Source organism: Balaenoptera musculus, chromosome 3 (genome assembly GCF_009873245.2).
Source record: "Balaenoptera musculus isolate JJ_BM4_2016_0621 chromosome 3, mBalMus1.pri.v3, whole genome shotgun sequence".
NCBI classification, from domain to species: domain Eukaryota; kingdom Metazoa; phylum Chordata; class Mammalia; order Artiodactyla; family Balaenopteridae; genus Balaenoptera; species Balaenoptera musculus.
This window is the reverse complement of record NC_045787.1, coordinates 164,156,114-164,169,636: the sequence shown is the minus strand read 5'-3', so window position 1 is coordinate 164,169,636 and position 13,523 is coordinate 164,156,114. Positions and strand designations below refer to the sequence as shown.

Sequence of the window (13,523 nt, the reverse complement as noted above, 5' to 3'; positions counted from 1 at the left end):
ATTTCAGACTCGCCAGCCTGAAATCGTGTGACTCAGTTGCTTAAATTAATCTCATATATACAGACATCACTGGGTCTGTTTCTCTGGAGAACCCTAAGATAGATTTTATACTAATATACTACAGTAATCTATACATACATATAATCTGAAACAATATATAAGAAACTGATGAATGCTCGCTTCTCAAAGGAAGGACAGGACGGAGAGGGGGGGGAGTACCACCCCTAGGTACCAAACAGCCTTTTGTACTGTTTTACCAAATGCATGTATTTAATACCTGTTTTAAAAAACATAGTGAGATCTCAAAACTTTAAATTGACTAAAGTAAGATTCTCTCTGTAGTACTACTTATTTGACCACCACCACCTGATGACACCGGTGTGGTGCACTGAGCCTTACTCTAGCACATCGGGATAAACCCTGTTGCGACAAGTGTTCAACCTCCAAGTCCCCAAGGCCTCTCACACACTGCCAGCGAAACTGCTTCCTGCTTGGGAAAGAGTGCCCCAGTTCGTTTCTTCAGAAGCTTGAAGGCTATGTAAGCCCTCCAAAAGGTTAGAGAGCAAAGAACAACTCTAAAACTGGCACATTTGTTTAAAAAAAAAGACTTGTCAATATTACAAGAGCCAGCTTGCTTTCTCTTGTGACACGTTTTCTTAGGAGGCAAGGGATGTGGCCATGTGACTTGGACAAGCTGTTTCCCTCTGTCTCAGTGTCCCACCTGTGAGTGGGTAGTCTGACTAAACTTAATTACAGACATCTGAATAAGGATCATGAGCAGTGGCATCTAATTTCCAAAATAAAAACAGGAGAATGAGTATGTCTTTTACAACAGGACGTCAAGTCCACTTCAATGATATTGAGTCCCTTGAGTCCAGTGCTTCTCGCTCAGTGCAACTGTGCCCCCCAGGGGACATCTGGGAAAGTCTGAAGGTGATTTTGGTTGTCACAACTGGGAGGAGAGAGAGGGAATGTTACGGGCATCTAGTGAGTAGAGGTCGGGACCTTGCTAAACACTCTACGGTGCACAGGACTCACACCCACAGCAAAGGTTTATCTGGCCCCAAAAGTCAATGCCTTGGTTGAGAAACCCTGCCTTAGAGCAAACCACGGATACTCATCTTTAGCAGGTAACAGGGCATTTACTACCCACCTGTAAACCTACAGACTTCCCGACTTACACAGCTAATCCTGTGGCAGGACTGAAATAGATAGCATGTGACCATCTGGTATCTAGGTTTGCCCCTCAAGTCACATGGGACAGTGCTAGAGACTGACATTTTCTATACTGGAGGCCTTTGGCAAGCCGCCAGTTTTCTAACCTAAAAAGTCTAAGCAGCATTATTACAATACACATAATAATATGACAATTCTGCTTTTATAGAGAAATTAGATGTGGGAAAAGAGCTTATCTGACATCAGAAGCAAATGCTTTAAACACATCCCATCTGCTGGTTTGACTGTCAAATCTTGACAGCTGGAGAGGTAGGAAGGTAGACAGGAGAGAACAGACCAAAGTTACGGGCCTGTTGAGTCCTCAGGTCTAACCATAACACACTTCGTACTGCCCTGGGTCCAGGGATATGTTCTAACACCCTCTCAGTCACTTCCTGTCCATAGACAGACCAAGTATAAATTCACAATTACCAGCAAGTGTACCAAAATAAGGCAGAGTTAAGAAACTCAAACACGAGCCCTACCTGGTCTTTTTCTTCTTCATCGACAGAATCATCTGATTTTGCTTTTTCAGCGTCTTCCTCAGGTTTCCGTTTGGCAGGGCTGTCACACACAGTAAAGCCAACTGTTAGCTCAGCCAGACCCTAGTCCTCCAGTGGGCACGAAACAACTTATATTCCTCCCTACCAAGAGTACCCTCTGTTTGGAAAGATTCAGGGCATGGACACCCTCTTCCCTCCAAGGAGAAGCCCTTTCTGCCAGGACATTAAAAGAAGCTTCGAGCTTAATGTTTCTTTGGATGACAGGTTTAGAATACCACCGTTTTGCAAACCTTAAGAAATAATGGATCTAGACTTTGATCAACGGCTGCTAGAATCACCGAAGAGACATTACATGCCTCTGATGGACAGCCCCATGCCATCAATGAAGTCTCACAAAATAAAGCCGGAATCTGATCAAGACTCTAGACCTAACTACCAGTTTACAGAAAACTGGAGACAAGGGAACACATTAACCACCAAAACGATGCAGTCAGCCAGACCTAGAAGCTATTAGACAAAAGACCTATTTTCTTTAAATAAATGGCAAGAAAATAAGAAATCTATCACTTGAAAGGCTTAAGGAGCAAATCAACCAAACTCTGTTACACAAGGGGAAGTATGAACACTGCTATATATTTGTTAGTAAGGAACTGTTACACTTTATAAGGCATGTTTTGTCTTCTTCAAAAGACTGTTTGCTAGATGTTAGCAATTATAGCAAAATATGAATAAAAAACTTGTCAGAAAAAGAGACCTTGTCATCTAGAAATATCGTATTTGTGGATAAGATGACATGTCCGATTTGTTTCAAAGTAATCCAACTGGGGGGACATGGGTGTGTATGGAGTTGTAATCCATTTGGAATAATTCACTTGGAGCATATGGGGGTATAGATGAAACAACAGCCAGGAGCTGTTAACTGTTGTTGACACTGGGTGATAGGTACACAGGGGTTCATTTTACTATCCTTGGTAATTCTGTGTATGTACATTTGAAGTTTCCTATGTTAAGAGTAAAAATGGATGAGGTCTTCAGAAATGCTGTTCATGAATGTCTAATAACAGAATATCAAAAGGAAAACCTAAGCAATGTGGAATTACTAAGTTACATCCTACTAATTCTATACGTGTTTTACCAAAAACAGTTGGCCCCTAAAATGGGGGCTGTCCATTCATTATATACTGACCCCCTTGTGAAATGAGATGTGATGGTGGTCTGCCTGGTAGTTTGCCTTGTAATCCTGGGGCTAGATGAGACTTCAGCTGCTTAAAGAAAAAGAAACAAAAAAGCCACTATGAATAAAGAGTTCACAGCGAAGGTACAGTTCTTCAGCATTACCAAGCTGGTGCAGAGACCAGGTTCTGAGGATTAAGTATCCTTCTCTTCTTATTCTAAGCAACCACCATCTTGATAAAGTCATCAAATTAGCACCTGTCAGTTTGCTGGGCCATTTTAACACAAGCTCTTGTATGAGGGGCCCAACCCTGAGACGGACAAGGAAACAGAACCTCCGCTTATTTTGCCAAAAGATGAAGTGGCCAAGCACCTGACCTGAGCTCAAGTCCCATGCTCTTATTTTTAAAAATTCCAGAAGAGTTACTCTGACTACAAGCGGGGAAGGAGTCTAAGAATAATGTTTAGCTTAAACAGGCATGTAACTTAGATGTAATAAACATCAGTAGCTCCTGTTATCTTATACCTCATAAATTCAACCGCATTTGGGGACCTAATGCTCTATAACTTGGTTGAAGACAAAAATTGCAAGTATATATCTAAGCTAGTTAGAAGTATACACAAGAGGGAATTTCATGGCGGTCCAGTGGTTAAGACTCGGCACTCTCACTGCTGAGGTCCCGGGTTCGATCCCTGATTGGAGAACTAAGATCGTACAAGCCGAGCAACACAGCCACCCCCCACACCCCCCAAAAAAAACCAAAAAAAAAACCCAAAAAGATACACAAAAAACAAGTACTGCCGGTGGAGGGGTTGTGTGGGGGGAGAACAGACAGACCCTATGGCACCAAGTCTGTCCTCCCCTTAGGCGGTACCAGACTCCAACGAGGTCAAACGAGTCAAGTGCTCTTACATTTTGTTTCTCCATCCGACTTGCTTCTCCTGGGCATGCAAAGTTTGGAAACAGGTTTGGGGGACTTGTTTTTCTCTATTTCCACTCTGCGGTCCTCACCACTTGTCTGGCTCCCGTTTTCTAGACATCCATTCACTTCCCGACTGAAAGCATGAGCTCCGTTCTCCAAGGACAAATCTTTATTTAAAAGGGATTTGACTTTAGCCAGGTAGCCCTCCTACAGCAGGAAAGGATAATTTAAGTAGCAGTGAATGTAAACAAGTGGCAATGAGAGAATAAGGAAACACATGCGCTTCCTTTGTAACTATCAGGTAACAGGGAGAGGTGGGATTATTCTGCCTCCCTGGTCACAGACAAGTTACATGGCAGGAAACATTTTCTAGCCACTGGGATGCTGAGGACTTACCTCTGATAATTCTTCTTTATGTAATTTGGTTTCCAAGTCACATAACTGATTCTTTATTTCTGTCTGCAGAAATTCATGCAAGAGATTCAATTTCTCCTTCACGCATTCCTAAGGGAAGGATATAGGTTTAGAAGTCTCCACACTCCCAAGCTATGAACTAATGGACTAATACACAAATAGTTACACTGCCTGGTCACATAACAATGACTGAATGGCAGGCTATGCTGAGTCAGCTAAAAAGAAAACTAAATATTCACAAGACATGTTCGTGATGTTTCCACTAAGATCATATCACACCATCTCCAGAGTGGTGAAAAATGGAAAGATTAGAGGTGAAACAGACACATAATAGTGTACTAGAACAAAACTGATTTTGAAAAACAGTGTGACCAGGACAAGTTATAATGCAGACTTGAGGCTACGGAACCCAGACTGGGAAACTCGAGGAGCTAGCCTATTAGTCCAGCACATTAGACAGAAACATCCACATTATCCTCAACTTTAGGGAAAAGAGAGCCAATTCCACTTAAATTTGTTTTTATGAACTACAGAGTATCTGTCAAATGGTCACATTTGATCATAAATTTTGTTAAGGTGGAGATTACCTTACCTTTTCTGTTAAACTATCTCTTTCCAAATCTTTGAGCCTGGGGGAAGAAAAAGGGAAGAAACAAACACTTGTTAAGCAACATTGTCTACCTGTAAGAATACCAGTTTAAAGAACTTTGGAAATAAGTTTAACATGAATGTTAGAAAAAAATACAATGGTTTTTCCCTCCTCCAGTGTCTAGAATGCCCTATTGTAATGCCTACACGTTAAGAAGTTATTTTCGGGCTTCCCTGGTGGTGCAGTGGTTGAGAATCTGCCTGCCAATGCAGGGGACACGGGTTCGAGCCCTGGTCTGGGAAGATCCCACATGCCATGGAGCAACTGGGCCCGTGAGCCACAACTACTGAGCCTGCGCGTCTGGAGCCTGTGCTCTGCAACAAGAGAGGCCGCGATAGAGAGAGGCCCGCGCACTGCGATGAAGAGTGGCCCTCGCTTGCCGCAACTAGAGAAAGCCCTTGTACAGGAACTAAGACCCAACACAGCCAAAAATAAAATTAATTAATTAATTAACTTTAAAAAAAAAAGAAGTTATTTTCAATATGAATGAGGTCCCCCTTTTGGGGGGTGGTTTTCTGATGGTGGTTAGAGATGATATAGGAGCTCTAGAACATTATTTCTTTCTTTCTTTTTTTAATGTTATTTTAAAGACACTGGGAAAGGGGGAAGCAGGTCACACAGTTGGAGTCCTTCCCAAGTTAATTGACCTATAGGTGGTCTTCCTCCAGTTGGACCTGACAAGATTTCATAGAAGGGCATACAGAGGTTAGAAAGAGTGGACCAGGGTGACAGGATGCTGTGGGGAACAGCCAGCTAACATTCCCAAAGGCCAGGATGGGGTGGTGGCAGCATTCTGAGGAGGAATATAGGGAAATGGAGGAGTCAAGGCATCTGGGGCAGCAGGGGGTGCCCACACACAAGGAAGACAGACGAAGCTAGAACAGTTGGCTGGCGCCTCACCCAAGAGTTCATCCTTGCAAATGTTTGTACCTAGTCATTCAGAAGTGCAGAACTGTCATGAGTTTAGCTGGAAAATCATGGTCTGATTTATTATTGAAGATTAGTACCTTGCCTCTTTGGGGAGGAAGGGAGCAAAAAGAAGAAAGGAACAAAACTAGAAGACACCGAGGAAATGGGGAGGCTGCTGTTCCCAGCCTGGGCGCTGACTGTGGGCAGTTGGGTGCGAACAGGTCTAACCAGCTGGGCGAGCGCCCCTCAGCAGAGGGGCAGCACCCTGGGCAGGCGCTGGGCCTCCACCATCTATGGATCCTCCCCTCCAGCACCCAGGCTAGGTACTCAGTTACCAGCAGCCCAGAGGGCAGGAACAGAGCTCTGCCAGGCTGGCCTTCCCAGAGGGCACATGTAAGCAGCGCAGCCAGGAACTGGGCGACAGGCTTTGCTGGACTAATGACATACAGTGGCTACTCCGAGTGCACGTGGATCCTGCTTCTAGCTTCAACCACCACTCCCACCTGTGGGTGCCTACTCTACGCCAGGCCCTGTTCCAGGCAACGAGCTGAGCGACGGGATGTAGGCACCACCAGGCGGGGACCTCATGACTTGCTGGAGGGTCAGGAAAGGCCTTTCTATAGAAAAGACTTAGCAGGGACTTCCGGGGCAGTCCAGTGGTTAAGACTCCGTGCTTCCAAGGCAGGGGGCGCCGGTTCGATCCCTGGTCGGGGAACGAAGATCCCATACGCCACATGGTACGGCAAAAAAAAAAAAAAAAAAGACTTAGCAGCCTCCAGATAGAGTGGTAATATACTATATGTCACATATGTTGTGTAACTTAGGCTCAAGATGCAGAGTCAAGCTTTCCAGAAGCATGTGGAGCCCCTTCCAGGCAAAAGTCATTCTACCCTCAAAGCAGCTCAGGTCCTGGGAGAACCTTAGATGAGGACAACTGCAGAACTCGGTACTCACATGCTGCTGCAGGAGCATCACACCGACCTGTCTTCAGTCATTCTCCTCACAAAACCCTGGCAGGACACAGCTCCTACCTCGACCAGGTTACCTCAGGTGTCAAGGATAACACTTAGACTGAAGCCCATCAAAGGGCCCTTTCCACAATGCTGACAACTCCTACCTCTGGCCAGGAGACAGATCTGTGGGTCTGAATTCTTTGAAGCTTTCCTATGAAGTGGGATATTTAGCCTGGCAGGGAGAAACAAATCTTCAGAATATCTGAAGTGTCTTGCTCTGTGAAGATTGGATTTGACCTGCTTGGTCGCAGAGTGGAAGGTTGGAGCCCAGGGCAGGCACCGAGGAGCCAGAGGTGTGGCAGGAAGAAGGCTGGCCGGTGCGCCGCTCCTGACACCCAGGCTTTCACTGGAGAGTCCGTCCCCTTCCCAGTAAAGCTGGTGACACTACCTCACATCTGCTTTACGTTCACAGCCAGGAGGATGAGAAGCAGACATGAGGGACCAGGTAGAGGAGTCACAGAGAGCAGCAACCACCTTAGAAAAGAAACCCGTAGCTCCCTGCCAGTCTCCGGTCCCACGATTCATTCCTAGTTGCTTCCCTCCGAGCAGTTCTTTAAAGGAGAAAAAGATATACATAAACCACTGTGCGGACAAACAGAGTTCAAATCTGAGGCTTCTGAAGAAAAAGGGTATAAACAGCATCAGGAAGGAGGGGTCCAGAGACACTGAGAGCTCAGTGGGAACTGGGCAGAGGGAGCTGCCCGAAACAGGAGCAGCACAGAGGGGCGCTGGCTCAGAGTTCACCCAAGAAACCCACACGAGTCGGGCTGACACAGGGGAAGAAAGGCAAGGCCAGAGAGAGGAGGTGGGTGCCAGTCTGAGGGAGGTCGGCAATGTCAGGCTAAAAATCATTGACTTTGCCCCATGGTTAACAAACCACTGGAAGAGTCATGGGGGTGGCAGAACCCAAGGTATCAGTCATCTTTTAGTGGGAAAAAATAAAGTCAATCTGGCAGAAATAAACAATATATTAGACAGGAAGAGATAAGATGTTAAATCACTCTAACATCCTAAACTAGAAATGCTGGTCTGTAATATGGTTTAGCAGCAGGAGCTGAGAACATGCTGGAGAAGTTACAAAGCTCCGTTTACTCTGCCTTTTGCAATTGGCTGCGTGGCGGTTGGTATAGGACTACCAGAGATAATATTTGTGGTAGGAAGGATAACGGACCACCCCCCGCAAAGATGTCCATGCCCTAATTCCCCAGAACCTGTGACTATGTTACCTTACATGGCAAAAGGGACTTTGCAGATGTGATTAAGGTTACAGCCCTTGAGATGGGGAGGTTTTCTTGGATTATCCAGGTGGGCCCAATCGAGTCACTTAAATCCTAGGAGCAGAGAAACTTCCCAGCTGCATTTCAAGCGATGTGACTACAGAAGGGTCAAGAAGAGGTGATGTGAGAACTGGCTTTGCTGTCTTTAAAGATGCAGGAAGGGGGCCACAAGCCAACAGATGTCATCACCTCCGGTAGCTGGGAATGGCTCTCGCCTTACAGCCAGCAAGAGAAGAGGGACCTCAGTCTTATAACCACAAGGGACCGAATTCTGCCAACAACCTGAAAGAGTAAGAAACAGGTCCTCCCCTAGAGCCTCCAGAAAGGAATGTAGCCTGCTGACACTTTAATTTTAATCCAGTGAGACCCACACCACATTTCTGACCTACAGAATCAGAAGATAGCAAATTTGTTTTGTTTAAGCTGCTAAGACTGAAGTAGTTTGTTACGGCAGCAATTGAAAACTAATACAGTACCAGAAATTCTGAACTTTTCGGTGGGAGGAAAGTAAGCAGACCATGAATTTTAGGAGTGACATTTCAGTGAATAGCTATCTAGATGGCTATTCGGCAGCTAGAAATTAGAACGGGCTCTCCAAAGAGGCCTCTCCAGCTGGCACCCCCAACTGCTGAAAGCAGAAATCTTAAGACTGGAAGAAAATAAGGGTCCAGGAATTGAAAAGGAATATGGCAGAAATCAGGGAAGAGGTCCCCTGGTAGCAAACAGCATCACAAAAGCCAAGGATACAAAGAATTAAGGATAGAAAACCACCTTAACTGAAGAATGACTGGACACCTGGCACAAAAGCTAAGCTAAGGTGGCAGCAAAAAGAGCAAGACCAGGGACTTCCCTGGTGGCGCAGTGGTTAAGAATCCTCCTGCCAATGCAGGAGACACGGGTTCGAGCCCTGGTCCGGGAAGATCCCACATGCCGCGGAGCAACTAAGCCCACGCGCCACAACTACTGAGCCTGCGCTCGAGAGCCGAGAGCCACACTACTGAAGCCCGCGTGCCTAGAGCCCGTGCTCCATACCACCGCAATGAGTAGTCCGCGCACTGCCACGAAGAGTAGCCCCCGTTTGCCGCAGCTAGAAAAAACCCTAACGCAGCAACGAAGACCCAACGCAGCCAAAAATAAATAAATAAAATTAAAAAGAGCAAGTCCAGACGATAATACAAGAAGCCAGGCAAACAGGAAGGTTGGAATGATAAGCAGACATACACTGCTATATAAGTATCTGCCTTAGTATCAGGTCTGCATGTTGGTACTTTAAGTTATGCACCGTCCCCCCACCCCAATAATAGAAGTGAACCATACAGCTGCCACGTGATAAGCAGTGAAGGAGGTTTCTGTGCAGGTGCTGTTCTACCACGTTTACACCTATCAGCTCAGCCTTCACAAGGCCCCAGTGGAGCAGGCACCTCCATCCCATTTTACAGATAAAGCACCAGGAGGTTAGACGACTTGGTCATACAGCTGGCAAGTGGCGGGGTGGGATCTGAACCCCAGTCTAGTCTGCACCTCTAGAACCCTAGTGCAGGGGAGAACTAGAAAAGGTAAGCCAGTTTTGCCCTCCATACCTACTCAGGAGCCATGGAACTAGTTAAGAACGTCACGACCCAACCTAATCTAATCAGAGTGGCTAGCAGATAAGAAAGCTGTCATGATTACAAAGGCTAAATGAGTTGCGCAAAGAGGTTGCTAGAATCAATATGTAAATCCAGGCCTCGCTGAAGGGGAAAGTCTGGCGTGTAAGCATTCGAGTCTAGTGGACACGGAGCTGCACGTACAATGCATGAGGCAAACATGCTCAGACAAGCCATCAACTCCCAAGCTGCAAAGGCAGCACGCGGCACGTGCTCACAGACTTCAACGCCTCATGGCAGGGAAAGGGGACTGTCTTTCTGAGCAGCCTTACGGATGAACAGACACTAGCCAGCACGGTGAAGGGGCAGGTGGAACCCGGCCTCACACTGGTTGCTCTGCACGGTCTCAGGCCCTGAGAGCCTCAAAGGTAGCCTGCGTGGTTTGTGAGGAAAAGAGCACAAGATGAGTCAGGCAAGTGGACGGGGATCCCGGACTTGAGGCCAAGCGCATTAGGCAGTGTAAGGGGCAGGAAAACCTCTGGCTCCAACTTATATCGAAAGAGGATCACAGGGCTTCCCTGGTGGTGCAGTGGTTGAGAATCTGCCTGCCGATGCAGGGCACACGGGTTCGAGCCCTGGTCTGGGAAGATCCCACATGCCGCGGAGCGGCTGGGCCCGTGAGCCACAATTACTGAGCCTGCGCGTCTGGAGCCTGTGCTCCGCAACAAGAGAGGCCGCGATAGTGAGAGGCCCGCGCACTGCGATGAAGAGTGGCCCCCGCTCGCCGCAACTGGAGAAAGCCCTCGCACAGAAACGAGGACCCAACACAGCCATAAATAAATAAATAAAATTAAAAAAAAAAAAAAAAAAGAAAGAGGATCACAGTTTCCACTTATAGAAAGCAGACCTGAGTGGCAACAGAAAGACGAGTAGGAAGACTATTGCTTTTTCTACACAAAGGATGGTGGCTTGGACAGAGTAAGAAAATTCAAGTGGAGAAATGTGGCTTGTCCTGAAAGGCATTATTTTTAGAAGACTTAGGACATAAAATACTTCAAAAAAAGTTAAACTTAAAAACCCAAATGTTAAGAATACTTTCTAGTATCGTTATACGGCTGATGTAACTGTATGAGTTTTAAAAGAGGCTGCCATATAAACACAAGTTAGCATAAGTGACAGAAATGCCTGTGTGAGGACTAGGCCTACATTTTGTTCCTAGAACATTCTACTGAACTTCGTAGTATAATCCATAATATGAGATACCCAATTTTCATGAATCAAAAAGTTATACCTCCGTTTACAAGGAGGTATAAGGGAGTATTTTAAAAGGAGTACTGAATGCCATGTTTATGTGTGTATTTTATATGCTGAAATTCAAAATTTAAGAGAAGCTGTTGAGAGGGTCACATAAGCTGACAATGTCAGTGGTCTGAGGCAGAAACCCAAGACTCTATACCCACAGTAAGCACTTCTCGTTCAAAGTAATATGGAACCTAGGGTGAATGGTGGATTGCAACCCTCACCTAAGAACATTCAAATTCAGCCAAACAAAACACTTGCTCTGGCCCAATAGAAGCCCTAGCTGAAGGGAAAGGTTTTGGCAAGAAGCAGACTTCCGCAGGAATCTTTGCTTCCTTGCTGTTAACGTCTGTGGCAACCACTCTTGAGAACACTTGAGGATTAAATGAGATAATGTAAAGTGTTTTATACAATTAGCAGAACGGGAAAAAAAGCAAGCTAGATTAGTCAGTAATGCTCACATGGGGGGGCCTTTATGTGCCAGGCATATTCTCATTTAATCCAATACCAGTTTAAAGCCCATGTTAACTGCCCTAGTCCATAGATGTAACTTGTTTATGAAACTTGCCCAAGGTTAGATGAGCCAGTGGAGGTAGTGTTCCCACCATCAAGTTAAAGAAGGCTGGGCCCAAACATCTCTGTCCTGGGTCTAAAAGGAAGCCAGGTGCTTCCATAATTCCATTTCCATTTTTAAGTCCTGTTATGTCTTGGTGGGGACGGATAGGGATTCTTCAGCAAGGCACAGCACCCTCTAACTGGGGTTAAGAAGTGGTCTGACGCCTGGGAGGGAGACCCAAATACCTCCAACACCTACTCTCCACCCCCAAAAGCCCAAATCAGAACTGACTGGCACAACTTTAGGAAACAAGCACAGGGAAATAGGGAAATGGCCAAATCAGGTTCACAAATCTGGCTGGAAGTGTTCAGGGCTGCTCGAGGCTCCCGTGACTAGTGCTCCAAGTGAGGTTTGCAAGTCTCCAGGAGTGAAACTGATGCCCTTCTGGAACAAGAAGCCTGGGCCCAACGGGTCTTGCCGCCGACCCCTGTGCACAGATTAGCTAAGACTGGCTAAGTCCCCGATATTAGCTGCTGCCCCCTCACTCCCCCTACACACACACACACACACACACACAGACGGAGGAAACTGCAGCCAGTTCTCCCTAGCAAGGCTTCCTTGATGCCCACGGCTCACAGGCACCGATTTACTATAAGAAACCACTCGGCTTTCACGGCGTCCGAGCCCTAGCCCTCACGGTATGTGAAGAGTTCCTTGCAGAATGCGCCTACCCTAGCCGTATGAGGTGATGGAGGGAGCCCCCAGAGGAAGACGGGGCTCGCAAACCTGAGCCGGCCGCGCCCGTCCCCCGACCGGCGACATCTGTCTTTGGAGGCTGCCATCGGGATGCGTGGCGTGGGGGCACCGAGGGGACCCCCCCCCCAAAATACCCCCGGGGACCAGGCCGGCCCGACCCCCTCGAGAGGACCGGGCACCGGAAGTGGAGGCCTTAGTGCCCGGGCCGAGGGGTATTCTGAGGCCGCGGGCTGCCCACTTCCTGCGCGACCAGGCTGGCAGCAGGGGCTGGGCCTGAGGCTGCTCCAGGAAGGGGATCCCCAAGGCGAACCCAAGGGTTGCTCTACTTTGAAGTCAGAAGAGACCCCCAAGTTTCTAGTCACCAGGGAGCTGTGAGAGGGCCTCGGCCCATTTTGGCGCCAAACGGCCAGGGGCGCGCGCGACCGGAAGTGCCACCCTGCCCGCGCCAACTGCCGCCGCGCGCCGCGCCATCCCACGCATGCGCGCCCGCCTGTCAGCGGCGGCCACGGGCTACCCGGAGGGGAAACGACCCCCACCCCCACCCCCAACGCCGTGCAACCCACCCCAGGTTCGCAGTCCCCCGCAGCACCTACCGCCTGCGGACATCGTCGGGCAGTGAGAAGGCCCGAGAGGCCAGCGCGGGCACCCGAGCTGGGGCGGTACGGGCAGGCATCTTGGAAGGTGCAGCAGAGGCGGCGGCAGCACAAGCAGCCCTGGCTTTTCGCGCGGAAACCGATGGGGAGGGGCGGCGAGCGAAGGCAGCGCGTACCATCCGGGCCCGGGCGTGGGGGAAGGCGGGCCGTACCACACGGAGGGAGGCCGTACCATGTGTGGGTAGACGCAGTGAGGGTGGCCGTGCTTAGGGGCCGCGCATGCGCGGGACGGGAGCGCACCCCCGCGTGGAGCAGTGGGCTTGTCCAAGCTCCTCCGTTTGCTGGGAGCCTTGCCTGAGACATTCATTCATTCATTCTTTCCCCGCATGCTAGGGATAAAATGAGGAACATCCTCAGGGTGTTCCAGTGTGTGGGCACTAGAGTTCAAGTCCTCAGTTCCAATCCCACCTACACCTATTTGCTCACTATGACGACCTTGGGCAGGTCATTTGGACCCAGCTTTAGTTTCCTCATCTGTGAAAAGGGGCTAATAGCACTTACTCCAGAAAATGTTGAGGAGGCACAAAATACGCAGGTAGCACCAAAGATCTCACAGGTAGGGAGACCTGGGCCACTTCCACAATCTGTGTGCTTTAA

General features: G+C 48.0%; 1 protein-coding gene across 5 annotated transcripts in view; it reads right to left on the bottom strand.

Moving 5' to 3' along the window:
* The window catches only part of DNMT1 (DNA methyltransferase 1), a 43,017-nt gene extending 29,974 nt beyond the window's left edge, over window positions 1-13,043 (bottom strand). Inside the window, exons 1-6 of one of the 5 annotated variants that reach the window (XM_036846014.1) lie at window positions 12,867-13,043; window positions 4,821-4,857; window positions 4,211-4,318; window positions 3,805-4,021; window positions 2,905-2,983; window positions 1,701-1,779 (exon numbers count right to left, since the gene is read on the bottom strand). In XM_036846014.1, coding sequence (XP_036701909.1) covers window positions 1,701-1,779; window positions 2,905-2,983; window positions 3,805-4,021; window positions 4,211-4,318; window positions 4,821-4,857; window positions 12,867-12,946 — 600 coding nt within the window. In that variant the 5' untranslated portion in view covers window positions 12,947-13,043. Of the gene's footprint in view, window positions 1-1,700; window positions 1,780-2,904; window positions 2,984-3,804; window positions 4,022-4,210; window positions 4,319-4,820; window positions 4,861-12,303; window positions 12,375-12,866 lie in introns of those variants that run through there. The other 4 variants (XM_036846011.1, XM_036846010.1, XM_036846012.1 and 1 more) reach the window with 4 other exon arrangements.
* Window positions 13,044-13,523: the final 480 nt, after the last annotated feature.